Source organism: Bombina bombina, chromosome 9, assembly GCF_027579735.1.
Source record: "Bombina bombina isolate aBomBom1 chromosome 9, aBomBom1.pri, whole genome shotgun sequence".
Classification (NCBI taxonomy): Eukaryota; Metazoa; Chordata; class Amphibia; order Anura; family Bombinatoridae; genus Bombina; species Bombina bombina.
In genome coordinates, this window is record NC_069507.1 from 39160510 (window position 1) to 39188349 (window position 27840).

At 42.0% G+C, this 27840-nt stretch overlaps 1 protein-coding gene across 3 annotated transcripts in view; it reads right to left on the reverse strand.

The window, feature by feature from the left end:
* WAPL (WAPL cohesin release factor) overlaps positions 1-27840 on the reverse strand; it is a 326703-nt gene that overhangs the window by 69944 nt on the left and 228919 nt on the right. For all 3 annotated transcript variants that reach the window (XM_053692042.1, XM_053692040.1, XM_053692041.1), the window contains 4 exons: positions 12427-12542; positions 5179-5334; positions 4703-4910; positions 4474-4562 (listed from right to left, as the gene is read on the reverse strand). In XM_053692042.1, coding sequence (XP_053548017.1) covers positions 4474-4562; positions 4703-4910; positions 5179-5334; positions 12427-12542 — 569 coding nt within the window. The remainder of the gene's footprint in view (positions 1-4473; positions 4563-4702; positions 4911-5178; positions 5335-12426; positions 12543-27840) is intronic.

A 27840-nucleotide genomic window follows, 5' to 3' on the forward strand; every position in this document is an offset into this window, starting at 1 on the left:
AGATTGGTTATATATCATTTTGATTTAGTTATTCACTATATTATTTTTATTTTATTTTATTTCATTCACCACTGATACCAATCAAAGATTGGCTCACACGACACACATCTAACCACAATCCTACTCACAGCTCACACCAGAGCGCTCCCCTCCCCCCACGTAGCTTGTTTTCATAATCACATCTGATTTTGGGAGAGATCAGATTTAGGGGCAGCATAGTTGAGTCAGATATAATATCTCCACACACCATTTGCAGTAATTCTATTTTAGAATACCTTGAAGTGTCTGTCCAAAAAGAACCAGACAACATATGACTTAGTACGCTGCCGCCAAAGGCAGCAATATCAAGCCTAGAATGCTATCTCGAGCAACCTCCATGGGATCCTGAAAAGGAAACAACTATCCTCTATGTAAATAGAAGATCTCCTGGCTAGCTTGGCAGCTGTCCCTCCACGGGGTGTATCTGCCAAGATTTCATGAGAAGACCGCTAAGGGACCCTCTCCTTCAATATAGGAATAAAAACCTAAAAATTAACAACGACCCTGAAGTCGCTCCAAAGTAGCTAAAACCTCCTTAAGTAATAGTCTAAGGCGATCTAGCTTAAATCTGAAGATACTACTTCAGAATCAGCAGGATGAATTATATTGTAAGAACTGAGCATTTACCCACAGAAGCTATCGAAGTATCCCATCCCTCAAGCATCTGGGAGGGGACCTCAGATAGTAACAACCGTGACAGAGACCTCGCTCGCTGAACGTTTATTTATCCTCTTGTGCTTTCCCTCGAAGCATGGGAAAAACCTGACAACGCCCTAAACCGCTAGCATACACGGTAAGCAATGTCTGGCAAGATAACTCCAGGAGTCATCTTTGAGGAATCGCAGGGCACTGGCAAAATGGACACTAATGTTATTAGGACACTTAAGGAGAAGACTGCAAAATATATTAAACTTTGTCAGTATGCTGTCTGTTGCATACAAAACAATGTCGGCTCTGAAGAAAAGTTTATCTTTGAACTATAAACTTTACTATGAGATAGAAAAGTTTATGTCAATCCGCATAGGCATAAAAAAACCAACATGTTTGTAACATTTTTATTCACATTTTGACTTAAATAAAAGTGAATATCAAAACAAGAGTAACTGTCTCTTTAAATCAAACAACATTTGAAATACTAAGAAATATGGTGTAGAGTTTCATGAACAATTTCATTTACATCTTTATTCACATTTTAACTCAAATAAAAGTGATCATACAAGAGTTACCGTCCCTTTAAATCAAAAAAACATTTGAAATACTAAATAATAATAATAATGGTGTAGGGTTTCATGGACCATTTCATTTACCTCTTTATTCACATTTTAAGTCAAATAACAGTGAACATCAAACAAGAGGTACTGCTTCTTTAAATCACATAACATTGGCAATGCTAATTAAGCTGGAGAATGGTTTTCATGTACCATATTAAAATACACATCGTCACTGTGGGTTTTTTAACTAAGAATGTTCCCGTGCAAAGAACACAGCCTGTTTTGAAAATCTTTTCTGGATTCACATTTTACCCTAGTAAGAGAAGTCTCCCAGCCGCGTATTATAACGCAGCAGAGGAGACTCTCTGATGTCCCAGGCGGCTGAAAGGCAAAACAAGCCGTTCTGCTAACAAAGGAGCGCGAACAATGTCACGTCACTTAGCTCCGCCCATCGTGGGCGTAACAGGATAAAGCTCCCGAGCGGCAAAAATTAAAAAAATGGAGCCGTAGGGAACAAATAAAACAACAATATGGCCATAAGCAAACGAACCTCCCAGTCGGCAAGAAGTTAATATAAGAAAGCCAACGGGAGTAAAATTACACTGAAAACACCTCAACCCTTGCTCACATAACCTGTTCAGGCAGGATCCCAGACGGTTACAAGCAAACTAAACCGGTGTGAATTGCGAGTATGGTCGTGTGCAATACCTCGACCTGCGCAATGATCAGACAGACCAACCCTCCAAACGACTGCAAAACAAACCAGTCGTTAAAGTTTGAAATTATGACTAAGTAAAAAACACCAACATGCGAGTTACTGTGTCTCATCATGTCTAGATAGTTAACCTCCAGACGGCTTAAGGTAAAACAAGCCGTTGTGAGCTGAAAAAAAACTGTGATGTGAAACTCTGTTTGTAGATTCAACATATGGCTATGTGTATCTTAGAGTATATTTAAACATAACAATAGAGCCACATCTCCACATCCTTCCAGTGCCTGCAGTCACTGCCCATAATATATCCTCACCCTCTCTAGGATAATTACATTGGTGTCCATAAAAATATAAAAAAGTGCCAATTTTTCTGTGTACAACCCCAGAAAATAAAAATTAGCACTTGCCTCAAAAATCTGCCCGGCAGTAAGGTAGTCCACCTGGCTTGTGAAGTCCTTCCCCATCACATTGGCCTGTGGAAATAAAAAGTATCGAGTATTCTTTCTCTCAGACTTTGACAAACAGGGCAGCATAAGTATATGGGAGGCGCAGTGAGAATTATGTCCCACAAGTTCCCCTTGCTCTAAAGCCACCAAAAGCTCTACTGTAGAGACTGATATGGATTATGGCTACACCCTAGAACAAAGCAGCACACTCTGGCACTACTTTAAAAATAATAAACTCTTGATTGAAGAATCTTTTCTAACACCTCACTTTACCTTTTCCTATCACTAACGTAGACAAAGAGAATGACTGGAGTGGGAGGGAAGGGAGGAGCTATATATAGCAGCTCTGCTGTGGTGCTCTTTGCCTCCTCCTGCTGACCAGGAGGTGAATATCCCACAAGGATGAAATCCGTGGACTCAACGTGTCTTTAAAAAGAAACTTTAATTTGGGGGGAAAAAAAGTCCTGTTATCTGTTAAAAGGAATCATTTAAATACATCATTTGGAGGAGTATTTAACATTTGTTTCTGATTTTAAAACCTATTTGGAATATAGTCTCTTAAGGGCATAAGTAGCAGGAAATGTTTGCAAAAGAGTTGGCTTCTCAGCAAACCAATCTGATTACGTATATGCCTGACTTTCCAATCCTAATTAATCATTTTAATGCATTTTGAAATTACGGATGGCTCAAATTTACCCAATGCCACTATCCACTATTTTGAGATAAATAATGGGGAGATTGTCTTAGTACATTGCTAAAATTGGTCAAAATGTTCTCCAAAATCAGTGGATAGATTCACTTTAGCTCTGTGAGTGAGCAAGTCCACCATTTGTGATCTCAGCATGACCTTGTATACAAGTGTGCACACTGACCCTCGGAAAACCGAGGTGCACACCAGGACATGAATACAATGGGGAAGATCAGCAGCCCAACAAGACAAAAGCTTGCGAAAGAGCAAACGTCACACAGCCCAACAATAGCCTAAAGTGACTGCCAGCTTCGCCAGCATAAAATCCTGCAAGTAAAACAACCGCCTGTCAGTTTAGGAAGGGGTGAGGAAAAGGGTTTAGTGCCGTCCATCCTATGATAGAACTAAGAATTAGGGAACAAGTAATGCAGAACCACTTAAAGGGACATGCAACCCACATTTTTTCTTTCATGATTTAGAAAGAGCATACAATAATAATCAACTTTCTAATTTACTTCTGTTATCTAATTTGCTTCATTCTCTTGATATTCTTTGCTGAAAAACATATCTAGATATGCTTATTAGCTGCTGATTGGTAGCTGCACATAGATGCCTCCTGTGATTGGTTCACTGTGTGCATTACTATTTCTTCATTAAAGTATATCTAAAGAATGAAGCAAATTAGGTAATAGAAGTAAATTGGAATGTTGTTTAAAATTATATTCTCTACCTTAATCATGAAAGAAAATGTTTGGGTATAGTGTCCCTTTAAGGGTGGAATGTTCACTTCTGCTATTTCTGTTTTCCCAGCCCCTTTCAGACAACTTTCAAGTTTACTTCTATTATCTAATTTGCTTCAGTCTCTTAGCTCCCAGTAGTGCATTGCTGCCTCAATATAGGATACTAACAATGCATTGGGTGAACCAATAACATGAGGCATATATCGGCAGCCACCAATTTGCAGCTCATGTGCATACCTAGGTATCTTTTCCAACAAAGGATACCAAAAGAACAAAACAAATTAGATAATAGAAGTAAATTGGAAAGATGCTTAAAATCACATGCTCTATCTGAATCAGGTTATTAAAAAATGTGTTTCATGTTCCTTTAAGCTCTTGCGTAAAGGGGAGGCAGTCGGGTTTACAAAGAACCACCATGGGAAACAAACTATTGTCCAGAGCATGACAGAATGCTAAGTGGCGGGAATTGTAGGACCTTATGTTTTGGGTTTCTGTCTGGGTCCCCCTTTAAAAAGGGATCAATCGGTGCCTAAGATGAGCAAAGATATAGGAATATAAAAACTTTAGACAACTAAACGTAAGCATAAGATATTTTAAAATAATCTGTTTCACATGTTTTTCTATCAACTGTACTCACTGGACTTTCCTGGCAGAGACACCCTAGTAGCAATGCTGTATACGAGGCCACAATGCAATCTTCCATGTGCTTCCCAGCATGCTGAAGGGCTGTAAAAACAAACTTTGTTAGGGCAATTTTATAAAGATGTACATGGCACAAACACTGACCAAGCTTCCCCCATAAACACCCATTTTTGTAAAGGTCTTAGAATCCCTTCCTCAAATTGTCATGATGTGAATAGATTCACCTTTGTTAAGATCAAGCTCTTCATCTTCCTCTTCCTTTTTCGGGGGTTCCTCTGCATTTGGATTTTTCTCAGCAGAAACCCACTGGATCTCCCCTCCTGACTCCTGCCATTCTCCGCTCTTGTCATGCTGTGATGTAGGAACTTCTTTGATAAGCTCATCTGTTTGACTTTCAGCTAACAGGGCCGCTCGTTCTCGCTCCAAGAAAAGCTGGAGATTTGAACAGATATAAAGACATTCATCTATTCACGGGCACTATAATTAGACGCTAACATGCTTTAAATCACATCAGGATACCTAAAGAGCCGTCTCATAGTAAGACACAATGTTTAAGAATAGTGAGAAATCAAAAATAACTGTGAAAAGATTATTCCAACAAAAAAAAAAGGACACACAAAACACCAGATCATGAACATATACGTCTATGTATTTTTGGCTGTTTTTATTCTGTCTCAGATAGCTTTAATGATCTGCTTACCTGCACCAAGGCATGGACAGCATCAAGCCTTCCAACTTCAACTAAACCATCCTCTCCTTCAGAGAAGGAATCAAAGGTATTTGCGGTTTCCATATTCAAGAGACAGTGTCTGTTACGCGCACTGTATTCTACTAGATTGATCAAAAGGCCTAAGCCCTGGAAAAAAAACAAATCCACAAGGTATAACAAATGCTGATATGACAATATAAACAAACATTAAAGGCACATTTCTAATGGCAGTGAGTTTGAGACGCATTAGATTACTTGATAACAAAAACAGAATTTATGTTTACCTGATAAATTACTTTCTCCAACGGTGTGTCCGGTCCACGGCGTCATCCTTACTTGTGGGATATTCTCTTCCCCAACAGGAAATGGCAAAGAGCCCAGCAAAGCTGGTCACATGATCCCTCCTAGGCTCCGCCTTCCCCAGTCATTCGACCGACGTAAAGGAGGAATATTTGCATAGGAGAAATCATATGATACCGTGGTGACTGTAGTTAAAGAAAATAAATCATCAGACCTGATTAAAAAACCAGGGCGGGCCGTGGACCGGACACACCGTTGGAGAAAGTAATTTATCAGGTAAACATAAATTCTGTTTTCTCCAACATAGGTGTGTCCGGTCCACGGCGTCATCCTTACTTGTGGGAACCAATACCAAAGCTTTAGGACACGGATGATGGGAGGGGGCAAATCAGGTCACCTAGATGGAAGGCACCACGGTTTGCAAAACCTTTCTCCCAAAAATAGCCTCAGAAGAAGCAAAAGTATCAAATTTGTAAAATTTGGTAAAAGTGTGCAGTGAAGACCAAGTCGCTGCCTTACATATCTGATCAACAGAAGCCTCGTTCTTAAAGGCCCATGTGGAAGCCACGGCCCTAGTGGAATGAGCTGTGATTCTTTCAGGAGGCTGCCGTCCGGCAGTCTCATAAGCCAATCTGATGATGCTTTTAAGCCAAAAAGATAGAGAGGTAGAAGTTGCTTTTTGACCTCTCCTTTTACCAGAATAAACAGCAAACAAGGAAGATGTTTGTCTGAAATCCTTTGTAGCATCTAAATAGAATTTTAGAGCACGAACTACATCCAAATTGTGCAACAAACGTTCCTTCTTTGAAACTGGATTCGGACACAAAGAAGGCACGACTATCTCCTGGTTAATGTTTTTGTTAGAAACAACTTTCGGAAGAAAACCAGGTTTAGTACGCAAAACCACCTTATCTGCATGGAACACCAGATAAGGAGGAGAACACTGCAGAGCAGATAACTCTGAAACTCTTCTAGCAGAAGAAATTGCAACCAAAAACAAAACTTTCCAAGATAATAACTTGATATCAACGGAATGTAGGGGCTCAAACGGAACCTCCTGAAGAACTGAAAGAACTAAATTGAGACTCCAAGGAGGAGTCAAAGGTTTGTAAACAGGCTTGATTCTAACCAGAGCCTGAACAAAAGCCTGAACATCTGGCACAGCCGCCAGCTTTTTGTGAAGTAAAACGGATAAAGCAGAAATCTGTCCCTTCAAAGAACTTGCAGATAATCCTTTCTCCAAACCTTCTTGAAGAAAGGATAGAATCTTAGGAATTTTTATCTTGTTCCATGGTAATCCTTTAGATTCACACCAACAGATATATTTTTTCCATATTTTATGGTAGATTTTTCTAGTTACAGGCTTTCTGGCCTGAACAAGAGTATCAATGACAGAATCTGAGAACCCTCGCTTTGATAAAATCAAGCGTTCAATCTCCAAGCAGTCAGTTGGAGTGAAACCAGATTCGGATGTTCGAACGGACCTTGAACAAGAAGGTCCTGTCTCAAAGGTAGCTTCCATGGTGGAGCCGATGACATATTCACCAGGTCTGCATACCAAGTCCTGCGTGGCCACGCAGGAGCTATCAAGATCACCGATGCCCTCTCCTGATTGATCCTGGCTACCAGCCTGGGGATGAGAGGAAACGGTGGGAATACATAAGCTAGGTTGAAGGTCCAAGGTGCTACTAGTGCATCTACTAGAGTCGCCTTGGGATCCCTGGATCTGGACCCGTAGCAAGGAACCTTGAAGTTCTGACGAGAGGCCATCAGATCCATGTCTGGAATGCCCCACAATTGAGTTATTTGGGCAAAGATTTCCGGATGGAGTTCCCACTCCCCCGGATGAAATGTCTGACGACTCAGAAAATCCGCTTCCCAATTTTCCACGCCTGGGATGTGGATTGCAGACAAGTGGCAGGAGTGAGTCTCCGCCCATTGAATGATTTTGGTCACTTCTTCCATCGCCAGGGAACTCCTTGTTCCCCCCTGATGGTTGATATACGCAACAGTCGTCATGTTGTCTGATTGAAACCGTATGAATTTGGCCTTTGCTGGCTGAGGCCAAGCCTTGAGAGCATTGAATATCGCTCTCAGTTCCAGAATGTTTATCGGGAGAAGAGATTCTTCCCGAGACCAAAGACCCTGAGCTTTCAGGGGTTCCCAGACCGCGCCCCAGCCTACCAGACTGGCGTCGGTCGTGACAATGACCCACTCTGGTCTGCGGAAGCTCATCCCCTGTGACAGGTTGTCCAGGGTCAGCCACCAACGGAGTGAATCTCTGGTCCTCTGATCTACTTGTATCGTCGGAGACAAGTCTGTATAATCCCCATTCCACTGACTGAGCATGCACAGTTGTAATGGTCTCAGATGAATTCGCGCAAAAGGAACTATGTCCATTGCCGCGACCATCAAACCTATTACTTCCATGCACTGTGCTATGGAAGGAAGAAGAACAGAATGAAGTACTTGACAAGAGCTTAGAAGTTTTGATTTTCTGGCCTCTGTCAGAAAAATCCTCATTTCTAAGGAGTCTATTATTGTTCCCAAGAAGGGAACTCTTGTTGACGGAGATAGAGAACTTTTTTCTACGTTCACTTTCCACCCGTGAGATCTGAGAAAGGCCAGGACAATGTCCGTATGAGCCTTTGCTTGTGGTAGGGACGACGCTTGAATCAGTATGTCGTCCAAGTAAGGTACTACTGCAATGCCCCTTGGTCGTAGCACCGCTAGAAGGGACCCTAGTACCTTTGTGAAAATTCTTGGAGCAGTGGCTAATCCGAATGGAAGTGCCACAAACTGGTAATGCTTGTCCAGAAAGGCGAACCTTAGGAACCGATGATGTTCCTTGTGGATAGGAATATGTAGATACGCATCCTTTAAATCCACCGTGGTCATGAATTGACCTTCCTGGATGGAAGGAAGAATTGTCCGAATGGTTTCCATTTTGAACGATGGAACCTTGAGAAACTTGTTTAGGATCTTGAGATCTAAGATTGGTCTGAATGTTCCCTCTTTTTTGGGAACTATGAACAGATTGGAGTAGAATCCCATCCCTTGTTCTCCTAATGGAACAGGATGAATCACTCCCATTTTTAACAGGTCTTCTACACAATGTAAGAATGCCTGTCTTTTTATGTGGTCTGAAGACAATTGAGACCTGTGGAACCTCCCCCTTGGGGGAAGCTCCTTGAATTCCAGAAGATAACCTTGGGAGACTATTTCTAGCGCCCAAGGATCCAGAACATCTCTTGCCCAAGCCTGAGCGAAGAGAGAAAGTCTGCCCCCCACCAGATCCAGTCCCGGATCGGGGGCCAACATCTCATGCTGTCTTGGTAGCAGTGGCAGGTTTCTTGGCCTGCTTACCTTTGTTCCAGCCTTGCATTGGCCTCCAGGCTGGCTTGGTTTGAGAAGTATTACCCTCTTGCTTAGAGGATGTAGCACTTGGGGCTGGTCCGTTTCTGCGAAAGGGACGAAAATTTGGTTTATTTTTAGCCTTGAAAGACCTATCCTGAGGAAGGGCGTGGCCCTTACCCCCAGTGATATCAGAAATAATCTCTTTCAAGTCAGGGCCAAACAGCGTTTTCCCCTTGAAAGGTATGTTAAGCAATTTGTTCTTGGAAGACGCATCCGCTGACCAAGATTTTAGCCAAAGCGCTCTGCGCGCCACAATAGCAAACCCTGAATTTTTCGCCGCTAATCTAGCCAATTGCAAAGTGGCGTCTAAAGTAAAAGAGTTAGCCAATTTGAGAGCATGAATTCTGTCCATAATCTCCTCATAAGAAGAATCTTTATTGAGCGACTTTTCTAGTTCATCGAACCAGAAACACGCTGCTGTAGTGACAGGAACAATGCATGAAATTGGTTGTAGAAGGTAACCTTGCTGAACAAACATCTTTTTAAGCAAACCCTCTAATTTTTTATCCATAGGATCTTTGAAAGCACAACTATCTTCTATAGGGATAGTAGTGCGTTTGTTTAGAGTAGAAACCGCCCCCTCGACCTTGGGGACTGTCTGCCATAAGTCCTTTCTGGGGTCGACCATAGGAAACAATTTCTTAAATATAGGGGGAGGGACAAAAGGTATGCCGGGCCTTTCCCATTCTTTGTTTACAATGTCCGCCACCCGCTTGGGTATAGGAAAAGCTTCGGGGGGCCCCGGGACCTCTAGGAACTTGTCCATCTTACATAATTTCTCTGGAATGACCAAATTCTCACAATCATCCAGAGTAGATAACACCTCCTTAAGCAGAGCGCGGAGATGTTCCAATTTAAATTTGAATGTAATCACATCAGGTTCAGCTTGTTGAGAAATTTTCCCTGAATCTGAAATTTCTCCCTCAGACAAAACCTCCCTGGCCCCCTCAGACTGGTGTAGGGGCATTTCAGAACCATTATCATCAGCGTCCTCATGCTCTTCAGTATTTTCTAAAACAGAGCAGTCGCGCTTTCGCTGATAAGTGGGCATTTTGGCTAAAATGTTTTTGATAGAATTATCCATTACAGCCGTTAATTGTTGCATAGTAAGGAGTATTGGCGCACTAGATGTACTAGGGGCCTCCTGTGTGGGCAAGACTGGCGTAGACGAAGGAGGGGATGATGCAGTACCATGCTTACTCCCCTCACTTGAGGAATCATCTTGGGCATCATTTTCTCTAAATTTTGTGTCACATAAATCACATCTATTTAAATGAGAAGGAACCTTGGCTTCCTCACATACAGAACATAGTCTATCTGATAGTTCAGACATGTTAAACAGGCATAAACTTGATAACAAAGTACAAAAAACGTTTTAAAATAAAACCGTTACTGTCACTTTAAATTTTAAACTGAACACACTTTATTACTGAAACTGTGAAAAAGTATGAAGGAATTGTTCAAACCACAGTGTCTTAAAGCCTTAAAAGTATTGCACACCAAATTTGAAAGCTTTAACTCTTAAAATAACGGAACCGGAGCCGTTTTTATATTTAACCCCTATACAGTCCCTGGTATCTGCTTTGCTGAGACCCAACCAAGCCCAAAGAGGAATACGATACCAAATGACGCCTTCAGTAAGCTTTTTCTATGTATCTGAGCTCCTCACACATGCACCTGCATGTCTTGCTTCCCAAAAACAACTGCGCAATAGAGGCGCGAAAATGAGGCTCTGCCTATGATTAGAGAAGGCCCCCAGTGAAAAAGGTGTCCAATACAGTGCCTGCCGGTTATTTTACATAATTCCCAAGAATAAAATAACTCCTCAAAGCTATGAAGTATTAAAAATGCTTATAAATCAATCGTTTTAGCCCAGAAAAATGTCTACCAGTCTTTAAAGCCCTTGTGAAGCCCTTTATTCTTATTTAATAAAAATGGCTTACCGGATCCCATAGGGAAAATGACAGCTTCCAGCATTACCAAGTCTTGTTAGAAATGTGTCATACCTCAAGCAGCAAAAGTCTGCTCACTGTTTCCCCCAACTGAAGTTAATTCCTCTCAACAGTCCTGTGTGGAAACAGCCATCGATTTTAGTAACGGTTGCTAAAATCATTTTCCTCTTACAAACAGAAATCTTCATCTCTTTTCTGTTTCAGAGTAAATAGTACTTACCAGCACTATTTTAAAATAACAAACTCTTGATTGAAGAATAAAAACTACATTTAAACACCAAAAAACTCTAAGCCATCTCCGTGGAGATGTTGCCTGTACAACGGCAAAGAGAATGACTGGGGAAGGCGGAGCCTAGGAGGGATCATGTGACCAGCTTTGCTGGGCTCTTTGCCATTTCCTGTTGGGGAAGAGAATATCCCACAAGTAAGGATGACGCCGTGGACCGGACACACCTATGTTGGAGAAAAGGGGTACACCCAAGTAAACAGCATAGTATAATATTAAAAGAGTTAACCAGAGTTTATCCTCAAGGGCTGGAGACAGTCAAGGATTCTGCAATATGCCAAAGTAAGAAAATCTGTGACCAGACCATTGACTGCTATCCTTAGGGGTCGATTTATCAAAGGCTTTGTCTGCCTTCAACTAAAGGTTCTCACAAGAGAACCTGCAGTCTGTATTTATCAAGCAGCGGTCATCAGACCGTTGCTTCCCTAGCTCTTCTCCACCTCTCAGCTCCTGCCTGCGCGTGACTGGGTGTGCGCGGACTTCATTGCACAAGAGCGCAAAATAGCGTTCTTGTGCAATGCTGAATTCCGGGAGTGGAATTCTGCCCACCAGAGGCGAGCTGTGGTGGACAGGGGCGCATATAGGACTTATCCATTAGAGCATGTCATTTTAAAACTATCAACACTGCAGCACGGTTTAATCCCTGCAGTGGGGTTAAACACACATTAAAAATAAAGCTGGGGTCTCGCGGTGCACTGCTGGTCCAAAGCAGAACTTGCCTATCATCATCATCGCTAGTTGCACAAATAAGATGTGTAACTAGCGCTGCTGATTATATAAGCTGCCTTTTCCTCTCGGGTACAGAAGTGCAACATGAGTACCGAGTTGTATTTCTACTGTGTGTTTAACCCAATTGCAGGGGTCAAACAGTGCTGCACTGCTCATAATCTTAAAATGACATGCTCAAATGGATTAGAACATGTAATTTATCTTTATAATAGCCTTTTAATAAGTCCTATGCAATTCCATTTCAACACTGTGACTGGGCAGAGACCCGGTGCAAACACGAGGTAACACCCAGCCAGCTCTCAGGAAGTGAACATGGGCACATATAGTATATTTAAACTTAATGATGCCACTGCGCTGTAAAATATATCTCATTAAACAGAGATACCGTTACCTAAAAGTAATTCTTCCAAATACGGGTGTATTGCAAGAATCTTTTTTTTTGTTCAAAACTCTGTCCATTTAAGGCTTATTTCAAGGGTAAAATGTAGCAGCGAACAATTAGATTTTCCCCAAGCAAAGCTGAAAAACCCAACACTATCAGGTATCAAAACTTACCAGTACTCTAATATCAAATCTCTGTTCTTGAGGTAGGTACTTAGGAACCTGAAGAACGCAGTTCAATGCTGTGCTTATCAGATTGTCTTGTTCACCAGTTTTTGTGCTGCCCCATTCTATGGAAGAAAAATTGTTAGTTCATTTTTTTTTTTTTTTTTTTTTTTTTAGATCAACACCACATAGGTATCAGAAAACATGAAAAAAATATGTAGCATGCGGTTGGTGCAGAAAACAAAATGTATGCTTAACTGATAAATTTCTTTCCGGATATGGTGAGTCCACGGACTCCTCCATTGCTGTTGGGAATATCACTTCTGGCCAGCAGGAGGCGGCAAAGAGCACCACAGCAAAGCTGACAAGTATCACTCCCTTCCCACAATCCCCAGTCATTCGACCGAAGGAAAATAGAGAAAAGGAGTAACCCAAGGTGTAGAGGTGCCTGAAGATTAGTAAAAAAAAAAAAAAAACAAACAAAAAAAAAAAACGTCTTTACAATACAGGGTGGGCCGTGGACTCACCATATCCGGAAAGAAAGAAATTTATCAGGTAAGCATCAATTTTGTTTTCTTTCCCAAGATATGGTGAGTCCACAGAGTCTTCAATTACTGTTGGGAACCAATACCCAAGCTAAAGGAAACTGAGGACTATGGAGGGACAAGACAGGTACACCTAAACAGAATGCATCACTGCTTGAAGAACCTTTCTCCCAAAAGAAGCCTCAGCCGAAGCAAAAGTATTGAATTTATAAAATTTTGAAAAAGTATGCAAAGAGGACCAAGTTGCAGCCTTGCAAATTTGTTCCACAGAAGCTTCATTTTTGAAAGCCCAGGAAGAAGATACAGCCCTAGTGGAGTGAGCTGTGATTCTCTCAGGAGGTCGCTGTCCAGCAGTCTCATACGCCAAACGATTTATACTTCTCAACGAGAGAGAAAAAGAAGTAGCAGTAGCCTTCTGACCTTTATGTTTTCCAGAAAAACAAACAATGAAGACTGGCGAAAATCCTTAGTCGCCTGCAAATAGAATTTAAGAGCACGTACAACATCCAGGTTGTGCAACAAACGTTCCTTATGAGAAGAAGGATTAGGACACAGAGAAGGAACAACAATTTCCGGATTGATATTTCTATCCGAAACAACCTTAGGAAGGAAACCAAAGTTCATACGAAGAACTGCATTATCTGCATGAAAAATTAGATAATGCGACTCGCACTGCAAAGCTGAGAGTTCCAAAACTCAGAGCAGAAGAAATAGCAGTAAGAAACAAAACCTTCCAAGATAACTTAATATCCATGAAATGAAGCAGCTCAAACAGAGCCTGTTGTAAAACTTTAAGAACAAGATTAAGGCTCCAAGGCGGAGATAGAGACCAAGGCCTGACAAAATGATTGCACATCTGGCACTTCAGCAACACAGATAGAGCAGAAATCTGACCCTTCAGAGTACTAACAGACAAACCCTTCTCCAGACCTTCTTGGAGAAAGGACAAAATCCTAGGAATCCTGACTCTACTCCAAGAGTAGCCCTTGGCTTCACACCAATAAAGATATTTAAGCCATATCTTATGGTAAATCTTTCTAGTAACAGGCTTACGAGCCTGAATAATGATCTCAATGACAGACTCAGAAAATCCACACTTAGAAAGAACTAAGCGTTCAATCACCAAGCAGTCTGCTTAGAGGAAACGATATCTGGGTGAAGGAAAGGACCCTGAAGCAGAAGGTTCTTCCTTAGAGGAAGTCTCCAAGGAGGGAGAAACAACATCTCCACTAAGTCTGCATAGCAGATCCTGTGCAGCCACGCAGGAGCTATTAGAATCACTGATGCCCTCTTCTGTTTGATACGAGCAATGACTCATGGAAGGAGAGCAAACGGAGGAAACAGGTATGCTAACCGGAAGTTCCAAGGAACTGCCAGTGCATCTATTAGGAAGGCCTGAGGGTCCCTTGACCTTGAACCATACTTTGGAAGCTTGGCGTTCTGACGAGACACCATCAGATACAACTCCGGTACCCCCCATTTGATGGTTAACCTGGAGAACACTTCCGGATGGAGTTCCCACTCCCCAGGATGAAAAGTCTGTCTGCTCAGAAAATCCGTTTCCCAGTTGTCCTCTCCTGGAATGTGGATGGCAGAAAGAAAGCAATTGTGAGCTTCCACCCACTGTATGATCCGAGCCACCTCCTTAATAGCCAAGGAACTTTGAGTTCCTCCCTGATGGTTGATGTAAGCCACTGAGGTTATGTTCTCTGACTGAAACCTGATAAACTGGGCTATGGCCAGATGAGGTCAAGCCATCGAAGATCGCTCTCAATTCTAAAATGTTTATGGGAAGAGCAGATTCCTCGTTAGACCAAAGTCCCTGCGCCTTCAACAAGTCCCAAACTGCTCCCTAGCCCATAAGGCTGGCGTCTGTGGTCACAATCACCCAAGCGGGTCTCCAAAGCATGTCCCCTGCAATAGATGCTACTGAGACAACCACCACAGAAGAGAGTCTCTTGTCGACTGATCTAGAACTATCTACTGAGACAGATCAGCATAATCCCCGTTCCACTGACTGAGCATGCATAACTGTAGAGCTCTCAGATGGAATCGAGCAAAGGGAACTATGTCCATGGAAGCCACCATCAGACCAATTAGTTCTATACATTGGGCTACTGATGGTTGTACCGCAGACTGTAGAGATAGGCAAGAGGAAAGAATCTTGGCTCTTCTGATTTCCGTCAGAAATATTTTCATTGATAGAGAATCTATAATGGTTCCTAAAAAGACCACCCTTGTAGCTGGAACAATGGAACTCTTTTCCAAATTCACCTTCCATCCGTGGGAACAAAGAAAAGACAGTAAGATCTCGGTGTGAGATTTTGCTAGTAGAAAAGATGGTGCCTGAACCAGAATGTCGTCTAGATAAGGCGCCACTGCAATTACCCGAGACCGAATCACTGCCAAAAGAGCCCCCAGACCTTTGAGAAAATCCTGGGAGCTGGGGCTAGGCCGAATGGAAGAGCTACAAAGTGTTGGTCCAGAAAGGCAAATCTCAAATATGTGATGCTCCCTGTGAATGGGAACATGAAGGTACGCAACCTTCAGGTCTATGGTCGCCATAAACTGACCCTCTTGAACGGAAGAATGGAACGTACAGTTTCCATCTTTAAGGACGGTACTCTGAGAAACTTGCTTAGACACTTTAGATCTAGAATAGGTCTAAACGTTCCCTCTATTTTGGGAACAACAGACAGTTTGGAATAGAACCCTATCCCTCCTAGGAGGGAAAGATCCTGAACACATTTCAAGAACGCCTCTTTTTATCTGGTCTGCAGATAATGTTGAGAAGTGGAACCTGCCCCTGGGAGGAAAAGTCTTGAATTCTAATTTGTAACCCTGGGATACTATGTCCATGGCCCAAGGATCTGGAACATGCTTGAGAGAACTGAGAAAGCCTGCCCCCTACTTGATCCGATCCTGGATCAGGGGCAACCCCTTCATGATGACTTAGATACAGCTGCAGGTTTCTTAGATTGCTTCCCCTTATTCCAAGACTGATTGGGTTTCCAAGACGGCTTGGACTGGTTCTGCTTGGCGGAGGAGGGGGAAGACTTACCTCTGAAGTTTTGAAAGAACGAAAATTACTCTGGCTTCCTTTCGGCCTGTTCTTATCTTGTGGCAAAAAATACCCTTTACCACCTGTGATATCTGAAACAAATTCTGCCAAACCAGGTCCAAATAAGGTCTTACTCTTGTAAGGAATCGCCAAAAAGGTTTGACTTGGATAAAACATCCGCCGACCAAGATTTCAGCCATAATGCTCTACGGCGAAACCAGATATTTTGGCTCCTAATTTAATGACCTGCAAAGAGGCATCAGTAATAAAGATATTGGCTAACTTAAACGCGTTAATCCTATCCTGGATCTCCTCCAAAGGAGTCTCTGCTTGAAGAGACTCAGACAATGCATCAAACCAGTAGGCTGTGGCACTTGTCACAGTAGCAATACATACTGCAGGCTGCCATTGGAGACCTTGATGAATATACATCTTTTTCAAATAAGCCTCCAGCTTCTTATCTATTGGATCTTTGAAGTAGCAACTATCCTCTATAGGAATAGTAGTTCTCTTAGCTAGAGTAGAAATCGCCCCTTCTACATGGAATTGGCCACTGGAAAATTTTTCTTAAAAACTGGAGAAGGGGAATAGGGAATCCCTGGCCTCTCCCATTCCTGAGAAATAATCTCCGTAGCCCGGTCTAGCACAGGAAACACCTCCACCCAGGAGGGGACAGCAAAGTATTTAATTTACTAGATTTCTTAGGATTAACGACAGGAGTATCAGAGTCGTCCAGGGTAGCCAAAACCTCCTTTAACAGTACACAGAGGTGTTCAAGCTTAAATCTGAAGGATACAACTTCAGTATAAGAAGAAGGAATTATACTGTCCGTATGCGAGTTGTCATCCTCAGAGGCTACAGACGTATTCTCTTCCGATTTATGACAAAGAGCAACATGGTTAGCCGGAACTGGATCAGAAATCTTACAATCTGATTCTTTAATTTTCCTCTTGCATCTTCCCTGAAACATGGGAATGGCAGCTAACGCCTCAGATACCGCAGAGGATACCTGGGCGGCAATTTCTGCCTGCAAAAAAACTCCTCCAGGAGATTGAGATGAACCGCAGGGCACTGCATGTGATGCAGATAAGGTTTGGGGCATTTGAGAAAAAGGCTGCATCATTGCCTCAACAGCATCAACCTGAGAGAGTGGTGGTGGCTCAGAATCAAAAAGTCTGTCTTTAAACATTAATGTTCTCTCTATACAAGATGAACAGAAAGGAAAAGTAGGTTCAACCTGGGTACTCAAACAAAGTTTGCATGCAACAGAAGGGACCATTTCTGAGTCCATCATTGATCATAAACTTTGGGGGGGGGGGGGGATATTTTTATTCTTAAACTGTACCTTTAAGGAAATGTTTCCCACAGGAAAAAAAGGATTGTTAAGAAACCCTTACAAGAACGTCTCTTATTTTAACAAAATGTACAGATTTAGACAAATGACAAACATCCTATACAACGGAGGATTAATGACAGGAACCTCTACACCTCAGTGTTATTGCTGAGGTGCCTACCTGAGCCCTCTGTGTTTTAAAGAGAAAAAAGGTCACAATCTCAGCTCCCTTGAGTGAGATGCCACTGCCGTAGGAACTCCAGAAGCTCTAGGAAAGCCAGTCTTTCAATCCGTTAGAAGCTGTGTAATCCATATAGAAAAGGCGCGCTTTACAGAACGCAACACCACCCGCAACAAAAGGGAACTCCCCCTTTCTCAGAGGTGGTCCCGACGGCCATTAGTGACTTCGCTCCGTCTTACCAGAGAGGCAATCCGCCTCAATCCTCAGTCATTTCCACCAAGCACACACTTGTGAAATAAAAACTGAGCCATTTTAACACTCTCATATCACATATACAGCGCCTGCACCCTGCCATAAATGTACTTGTTTGTTTAAATATAAGAATTAACCCCTTAGTGCAGTCCTTTCATTTTAGTGCCATAGTTACACATAAAACAAAAAAAACATTTATGTAAAGAACTTACCTGATAAATTAATTTCTTTCATAGTGGCAAGAGTCCATGAGCTAGTGACGAATGGAATATACATTCCTACAAGGAGGGGGCAAAGTTTCCAAAACCTCAAAATGCCTATAAATACACCTCCCACCACACTCATTCCTCAGTTTAATGAAGAGCCAAGTAGTTAAGTGTAAAAAGGAGTAAAAAAAAAAAAAAAAAAAAGCATACAAAAAGAGGAACTGGAAAAAATAATGTGCTTTTATACAAAAAAAAAATCATAATCACCACAAAAAGGGTGGATCTCTATAAAAGAAATGAATTTATCAGGTAAGTTCTAACAAATTATGTTTTCTTTCATATAAGTTGCAGGAGTCCATGAGCTAGTGACGTATGGGATAAAATATCCAAGATGTGGAAATCTACAGAAGAGTCACTAGAGACGGAGGGATAAAATAACAGCTATTTCCGCCAAGAAATTAAATTAAAAATTAAATTAGAAATTAAATAATAAAGTTTTTCTTATAAACTTCAAAAAAACAGAATTTATGCTTACCTGATAAATTACTTTCTCCAACGGTGTGTCCGGTCCACGGCGTCATCCTTACTTGTGGGATATTCTCTTCCCCAACAGGAAATGGCAAAGAGTCCCAGCAAAGCTGGTCACATGATCCCTCCTAGGCTCCGCCCACCCCAGTCATTCGACCGACGGACAGGAGGAAATATATATAGGAGAAACCATATGATACCGTGGTGACTGTAGTTAGAGAAAATAATTCATCAGACCTGATTAAAAAACCAGGGCGGGCCGTGGACCGGACACACCGTTGGAGAAAGTAATTTATCAGGTAAGCATAAGTTCTGTTTTCTCTAACATTGGTGTGTCCGGTCCACGGCGTCATCCTTACTTGTGGGAACCAATACCAAAGCTTTAGGACACGGATGAAGGGAGGGAGCAAATCAGGTCACCTAAATGGAAGGCACCACGGCTTGCAAAACCTTTCTCCCAAAAATAGCCTCTGAAGAAGCAAAAGTATCAAATTTGTAAAATTTGGCAAAAGTGTGCAGTGAAGACCAAGTCGCTGCCTTACATATCTGGTCAACAGAAGCCTCGTTCTTGAAGGCCCATGTGGAAGCCACAGCCCTAGTGGAGTGAGCTGTGATTCTTTCAGGAGGCTGCAGTCCGGCTAATCGGATAATGCTTTTAAGCCAAAAGGAAAGAGAGGTAGAAGTCGCTTTTTGACCTCTCCTTTTACCAGAATAAACAACAAACAAGGAAGATGTTTGTCTGAAATCTTTAGTAGCCTCTAAATAGAATTTTAGAGCACGGACTACGTCCAAATTGTGTAACAAACGTTCCTTCTTTGAAACTGGATTCGGACACAAAGAAGGTACAACTATCTCCTGGTTAATATTTTTGTTGGAAACAACTTTCGTAAGAAAACCAGGCTTAGTACGCAAAACCACCTTATCTGCATGGAACACCAGATAGGGCGGAGAACACTGCAGAGCAGATAACTCTGAAACTCTTCTAGCAGAAGAAATTGCAACCAAAAACAAAACTTTCCAAGATAGTAACTTAATATCTACGGAATGTAAGGGTTCAAACGGAACCCCTTGAAGAACTGAAAGAACTAGATTTAGACTCCAGGGAGGAGTCAAAGGTCTGTAAACAGGCTTGATCCTAACCAGAGCCTGAACAAATGCTTGAACATCTGGCACGGCTGCCAGTCTTTTGTGAAGTAAAACAGATAAAGCAGAGATCTGTCCCTTCAGAGAACTTGCAGATAATCCTTTCTCCAAACCTTCTTGTAGAAAGGATAGAATCTTAGGAATTTTTATCTTGTTCCATGGGAATCCTTTAGATTCACACCAACAGATATATTTTTTCCATATTTTATGGTAAATTTTTCTAGTTACAGGCTTTCTAGCCTGAATCAGAGTATCTATTACAGAATCTGAAAACCCACGCTTTGATAAAATCAAGCGTTCAATCTCCAAGCCGTCAGTTGGAGGGAAACCAGATTCGGATGTTCGAATGGACCCTGAACAAGAAGGTCCTGTCTCAAAGGTAGCTTCCATGGTGGAGCCGATGACATATTCACCAGGTCTGCATACCAAGTCCTGCGTGGCCACGCAGGAGCTATCAAGATCACCGAGGCCCTCTCCTGATTGATCCTGGCTACCAGCCTGGGGATGAGAGGAAACGGTGGGAATACATAAGCTAGGTTGAAGGTCCAAGGTGCTACTAGTGCATCTACTAGAGTCGCCTTGGGATCCCTGGATCTGGACCCGTAGCAAGGAACCTTGAAGTTCTGACGAGACGCCATCAGATCCATGTCTGGAATGCCCCATAATTGAGTTATTTGGGCAAAGATTTCCGGATGGAGTTCCCACTCCCCCGGATGGAATGTCTGACGACTCAGAAAATCCGTTTCCCAATTTTCCACTCCTGGGATGTGGATCGCAGACAAGTGGCAGGAGTGATCCTCCGCCCATTGAATTATCTTGGTCACTTCTTTCATCGCCAGGGAACTCCTTGTTCCCCCCTGATGATTGATATATGCAACGGTCGTCATGTTGTCTGACTGAAACCTTATGAATTTGGCCTTTGCTAGTTGAGGCCAAGCTCTGAGAGCATTGAATATCGCTCTCAGTTCCAGAATGTTTATCGGGAGAAGAGACTCTTCCCGAGACCATAGACCCTGAGCTTTCAGGGATTCCCAGACCGCGCCCCAGCCTACTAGGCTGGCGTCGGTCGTGACAATGACCCACTCTGGTCTGCGGTAGCTCATTCCCTGTGACAGATTGTCCAGGGTCAGCCACCAACGGAGTCTGGTCTTTTTATCTACTTGAATCGTCGGCGACAAGTCTGTATAATCCCCATTCCACTGTCTGAGCATGCACAGTTGTAATGGTCTTAGATGAATTCGTGCAAAAGGAACTATGTCCATTGTTGCAACCATCAATCCTATTACTTCCATGCACTGCGCTATGGAAGGACGAGGAACAGAATGAAGTACTTGACAAGAGCTTAGAAGTTTTGATTTTCTGACCTCTGTCAGAAAAATCCTCATTTCTAAGGAATCTATTATTGTTCCCAAGAAGGGAACTCTTGTTGACGGGGACAGAGAACTTTTTTCTTTGTTCACCTTCCATCCGTGAGATCTGAGAAAGGCTAGGACGATGTCCGTATGAGCCTTTGCTTTTGACAGGGACGACGCTTGAATCAGGATGTCGTCCAAGTAAGGTACTACTGCAATGCCCCTTGGTCTTAGAACCGCTAGAAGGGACCCTAGTACCTTTGTGAAAATCCTTGGAGCAGTGGCTAATCCGAATGGAAGTGCCACAAACTGGTAATGCTTGTCCAGAAAAGCGAACCTTAGGAACTGATGATGTTCCTTGTGGATAGGAATATGTAGGTACGCATCCTTTAAATCCACGGTAGTCATAAATTGATTTTCCTGGATAGTAGGTAGGATCGTTCGAATAGTTTCCATTTTGAACGATGGTACCCTGAGAAATTTGTTTAGGATCTTTAGATCCAAAATTGGTCCGAATGTTCCCTCTTTTTTGGGAACTATGAACAGATTGGAATAAAATCCCATTCCTTGTTCTCTTATTGGAACTGGATGTATCACTCCCATCTTTAACAGGTCTTCTACACAATGTAAGAATGCCTGTCTCTTTATTTGGTTTGAAGATAATTGAGACCTGTGGAACCTTCCCCTTGGGGGTAGTTCCTTGAATTCCAGGAGATAACCTTGAGAAACTATTTCTAGCGCCCAAGGATCCTGAACATCTCTTGCCCAAGCCTGAGCAAAGAGAGAAAGTCTGCCCCCCACTAGATCCGGTCCCGGATCGGGGGCTATCCCTTCATGCTGTTTTGGTAGCAGTGGTAGGCTTCTTGGCCTGCTTACCCTTGTTCCAGCCTTGCATTGATTTCCAGGCTGGTTTGGGTTGTGAAGTATTACCCTCTTGCTTAGAGGATACAGAATTAGAGGCTGGTCCGTTTCTGCGAAAGGGACGGAAATTAGGCTTATTTTTAGCCTTAAAAGACCTATCCTGTGGGAGGGCGTGGCCCTTTCCCCCAGTGATGTCTGAAATAATCTCTTTCAAATCAGGTCCAAATAATGTTTTACCTTTGAAAGGAATGTTAAGCAATTTGGTCTTGGAAGACACATCCGCTGACCAAGACTTTAGCCAAAGCGCTCTGCGCGCCACGATAGCAAACCCTGAATTTTTCACCGCTAATCTAGCTAATTGCAAAGCGGCATCTAAAACAAAAGAGTTAGCCAATTTAAGTGCTTGAACTCTGTCCATAACCTCCTCATACGAAGATTCTTTACTGAGCGACTTTTCTAGTTCTTCGAACCAGAAACACGCTGCCGTCGTGACAGGAACAATGCATGAAATTGGTTGTAGAAGGTAACCTTGCTGTACAAAAATCTTTTTAAGCAAACCCTCTAATTTCTTATCCATAGGATCTTTGAAAGCACAACTATCTTCGATAGGAATAGTAGTGCGTTTGTTTAGAGTAGAAACCGCCCCCTCGACCTTGGGGACTGTCTGCCATAAGTCCTTTCTGGGGTCGACTATAGGAAATAATTTCTTAAATATAGGGGGGGGAACAAAAGGTATGCCGGGCCTTTCCCACTCTTTATTTACTATGTCCGCCACCCGCTTGGGTATAGGAAAAGCGTCGGGGGGCACCGGAACCTCTAGGAACTTGTCCATCTTACATAATTTCTCTGGAATGACCAAATTGTCACAATCATCCAGAGTAGATAACACCTCCTTAAGCAGTGCGCTGAGATGTTCTAATTTAAATTTAAATGTCACAACATCAGGTTCAGCTTGATGAGAAATTTTTCCTGAATCAGATTTCTCCATCAGACAAATCCTCCCACATGGCCCCTTGAGATTGGTGTGAGGGTATGTCAGAACAGTTATCATCAGCGTCCTCTTGCTCTTCAGTGTTTAAAACAGAGCAATCGCGCTTTCTCTGATAAGTAGGCATTTTGGATAAAAGATTTGCTATGGAGTTATCCATTACAACCGTTAATTGTTGCATGGTAATAAGTATTGGCGCACTAGATGTACTAGGGGCCTCCTGTGTGGGCATAACTGGTGTAGACACAGTAGGGGATGATGTAGTATCATGTTTACTCCCCTCATTTGAGGAATCATCTTGGGCAATATCATTATCTGTGGCATTACTGTCCTTACATTGTTTGGACACTATGGCACAATTAGCACATAAATTTAAATGGGGAGACACATTGGCTTTCATACATATAGAACATAGCTTATCTGATGGTACAGACATGTTAAACAGGCTTAAACTTGTCAACAAAGCACAAAAAAACGTTTTAAAATAAAACCGTTACTGTCACTTTAAATTTCAAACTGAAAACACTTTATTACTGAATATGTGAAAAAGTATGAAGGAATTGTTCAAAATTCACCAAAATTTTACCACAGTGTCTTAAAGCATTAAAAGTATTGCACACCAAATTTCAGAGCTTTAACCCTTAAATTAACGGAACCGGAGCCGTTTTTAAATTTAACCCCTATACAGTCCCAGCTATATGCTTTGCCGAGACCCAACCAAGCCCAGAGGGGAATACGATACCAAATGACGCCTTCTAGAAGCTTTTTTAGTGATTCTTAGATCCTCACACATGCATCTGCATGCCTTGCTCTCCAAAAACAACTGCGCAGTAATGGCGCGAAAATGAGGCTGAGTCTATAACTAGAAAGGCCCCCAGACTAAAAAAGGTGTCCAACACAGTGCCTGCCGTTTTTTAAACGTTCCCCAAGATTATAATGCCAATTATAAGCTACAATCTGCATAATATGCCCCAATAAAGCAATCGTTTTAGCCCATAAAAATGTCTACCAGTTTTTAAGCCCTTTTTTAAGCCCTTTATTCTTTTATATTTGACTAAGAAAATGGCTTACCGGTCCCCATGAGGGGAAATGACAGCCTTCCAGCATTACATGGTCTTGTTAGAAATATGGCTAGTCATACCTTAAGCAGAAAGGTCTGCTAACTGTTTCCCCCAACTGAAGTTACTTCATCTCAACAGTCCTGTGTGGAAACAGCAATCGATTTTAGTTACTGTCTGCTAAAATCATCTTCCTCTTACAAACAGAAATCTTCATCCTTTTCTGTTTCAGAGTAAATAGTACATACCAGCACTATTTTAAAATAACAAACACTTGATAGAAGAATAAAAACTACATTTAAACACCAAAAAACTCTTAACCATCTCCGTGGAGATGTTGCCTGTGCAACGGCAAAGAGAATGACTGGGGTGGGCGGAGCCTAGGAGGGATCATGTGACCAGCTTTGCTGGGGCTCTTTGCCATTTCCTGTTGGGGAAGAGAATATCCCACAAGTAAGGATGACGCCGTGGACCGGACACACCAATGTTGGAGAAAACTTAAATCATAAGCAGTAGAATCAATAGACAGCTGCCTGAAGAACTTTTCTACCAAAGACTGCTTCAAAAGAAGCAAATACATCAAACTTAGTAAATGTATGCAAAGAAAGCCAAGTTGCTGCTCTGCAAATCTGATCAACCGAAGCTTCATTCTTAAAAGCCCAAGAAGAAACGACTGATCTAGTAAAATGAGCTTTAATTATCTAAGGCGGAGACTGCCCCACCGCCAAATAAGCTTTCTGAATCAAAAAGCTTTAACCATGATGCCAAAGAAATGGCAAAGGCTTTCTGACCTTTCCTGGAACCAGAAAAAACAACAAATAAACTAGAAGCCTTTCTGAAATCCAAAGAATGTAAAGATCTTTCCAGAGAATTCTTAGGATTAAGACACAAAAGAGGAACAACAATTTCCCTACTAATGTTGATAGAATTCACAACTTTAGGAAGAAATTTGAATTAAGTACGCAAACCAGCTTTATCTTGATGGAAAATCAGATAAGGAGGCTCACAAGAGAGTTAATGACTCAAAAACTCTTCTAGCAGAAGAGCTAGCCAAAAGAAACAACACTTTCCAAGAAAGTAGTTTAATATCCAAAGAATGCATAGGCTCAAAAGGAGGAGCCTGCAAAATCTTTAAAACCAAATTCAGACTCCAAGGAGGAGAAATTAATTGAATAACAGATTTGATACAAACCAAAGCCTGAACACAGTGAATTATCAGGAAGTTTAGCAATCTTTCTATGAAATAAAACAGAACAAGTCGAGATTTGTCCCTTCAAAGTACTTGCAGACAAAACATTATCCAAACCATCCTGGAGAAAATATAAAATTCTATAAATTCTAAAAGAATGCCAAGAGAATTTTTGAAAAAAACACCATGAAATATAGGTTTTCCAAACCTGATAAATCTTTCTTGAAACAGATTTCTAAGCCTGTAACATAGTGTTAACCACTGAGTCAGAGAAACCTCTATGACTAAGCGTTCAAATTCCATACCTTCAAATTTAACAATTTGAGATCCTGATGGAAAAACGGCCTTTGAGACAAAGTCTGGCCCTAGAGGAAGTGGCCAAGGCTGGCAACCGGACATCCGGACAAGATCCACATAACAAAACCTGTGAGGCCATGCTGGTGCTACCAGAAACACATGAGACTGTTCCATTATGATCTTGGAGATCAACCTTGAAAGAAGAACCAGAAGCGGAAAAATGTTAGCAGATTGAAAAAAACTAAGAACTGCTAATGTATCCACCATCTCCGCCTGAGGATCCCTGAACCTGGAAAAGTATCTGGGAAATTTATTGTTTAGATGAGAGGCAATCAGAACTATTTCTGGAAGGCCTCACATCTGTACAATCTGAAAAAACACATCTGGATAGAGAGACCACTCCCCTGGATGTAAAGTCTGGCGGCTGAGATAATCCGCCTCCCAATTGTCTACACCTGGGATATGAATTGCAGAATTTAGACAGGAATTAAAATTCTGCCTAAAAAAATTATTCAAGATAATTATTTTCATCGCTAAAGGACTGCGAGTCCCTCCCTGATTATTGACATATGCCCCAGTTGTGATATTGTCTGTCTGAAAACTAATGAAACATTCTCTCTTAAATTGAGGCCAAGCCTGAAGAGTTCTGAAAATAGCACAGAGCTCTTAACATGTAGAGAACCAGTAGCAAAAAGCAAGAGGGGTTATATACAAAAAAGATTTCTGGCGCCAAGTATGATGCAAGACGCAAAAAGTAAAAAAATATTTTGGCGCCAAAGGTAACATCAGGAAATGACGCAACTCGCGTCATAACAAGCGTGACTCCGTGCCCAAACAACACGCATCAAAGACGCAGGAAATGACAAAACTTAAGTCACCTTAGATGTACTGTCGCGGCAAAAAAATTTGTGACAAAAATGACGTCATAAAAAAATGCATTTTGCAAACCCGCAAGCCTAGTTTGCCTGCGAACATTTGGAAAAACAAAGTCAAATTGAACAATTCTGAAACCCCAGGTAAGAGATAAAAATAAAAAATAATCTTCCCAAATATAAATTCCATACTGAAAAGTATAGTCTGCAGAAAAGGTAAATATACATAGACCTGACTCTTGGCAAATATAAACAAATACATATATTTAAAACTTTATAACATAAAGCACCAAACACAGCTAAGAGTGTCTTAAAATAATGATACATACTTACCGGAAAACACCCATCCACATATAGCAGACAGCCAAACCAGTACTGAAAAATATCAGCAGAGGTAATGCTATAGGAGTATAACGTCGATCTGAAAAGGGAGGCAAGGAATGAATACCTACGACCGATTACAGAGCCTTTGAAAGGATTTCCCATGGGTGAAACCACTTAATCAACAGGCAATACTCCCTTCACATCCCTCTAACACTGTACTCAGAGGAATTGGGCTTCAAAATGCTTAGAAGAGCCTCACACAGAAGAAAATCACACACATCTTGCTTCACCACATCCACAGGGAGGCAGTTTGTAAAACTGAAGTAGGTGTGTGGTGTATTTATAGGCATTTTGAGGTTTGGGAAACTTTGCCCCCTCCTGGTAGGAATGTATATCCCATACATGAATAGCTCATGGACTCTTGCCACTTACATGAATGAAAACTAGAAGCTTCCATTAGCAAACTAACAATCTCGAACATCAAAGGCGATAGTACCAAAAATCCCCTGAGACGAAACATCCTTCTAAGAAGAGTTTCTATAACAACCCAGAGCTCTAAAAAACAAATAACTATCTGAAACGGAATAGTAAAGAAAAGAAAAACAGGCAACCACCCTGAAAAGGAGAGTGCAAACAGAAAACAGGTCCGGCCTTTAATACAACACAATCCCCCATAGAGATCGGAACTGGGATTCTAAATAAACATAAAAGGTAACACAAGACGAAAAGGAATAGGATCCCCTCCTTCCCACGTCTAGTTAAGATCGTTATCAGATTTAGAGGACCGAGATGCAACTGACGGATCGGTACTAGGCACCTGTAACATCGCCAAAACCTCTCAGGAGTAAACGCAGGCGTGCCAATCTAATTCTAAATGCTAAGCCCTCCGCAGTCAGAGGACCCAAGTCAGCAGATTCCGACACAGAAGGATTTTCCTCTGAAACCTCAGAGGGAACCACATCCCCAGAGGACTGATCGGACACAACCACTATTTTACACAAGTGTCCATGGGCAGGAGAGTCCGGATTACCCCTTCGCTTACGCGTAGCAGGGATAGCTAACATAGCTAAGGCCGTAGAGATGGCCATGCGAAACTGCGTAACAACCTCTGGTGTAAACCAATCCCTTACAGGCGAAAGAGGGTTGGAACCCAGGACAACTGCATATGTAGGAACAGAATCTAGGGAGCACACCTCACTGGACGAAGAATCCTCAGAGGCGAATGGCTCAGTG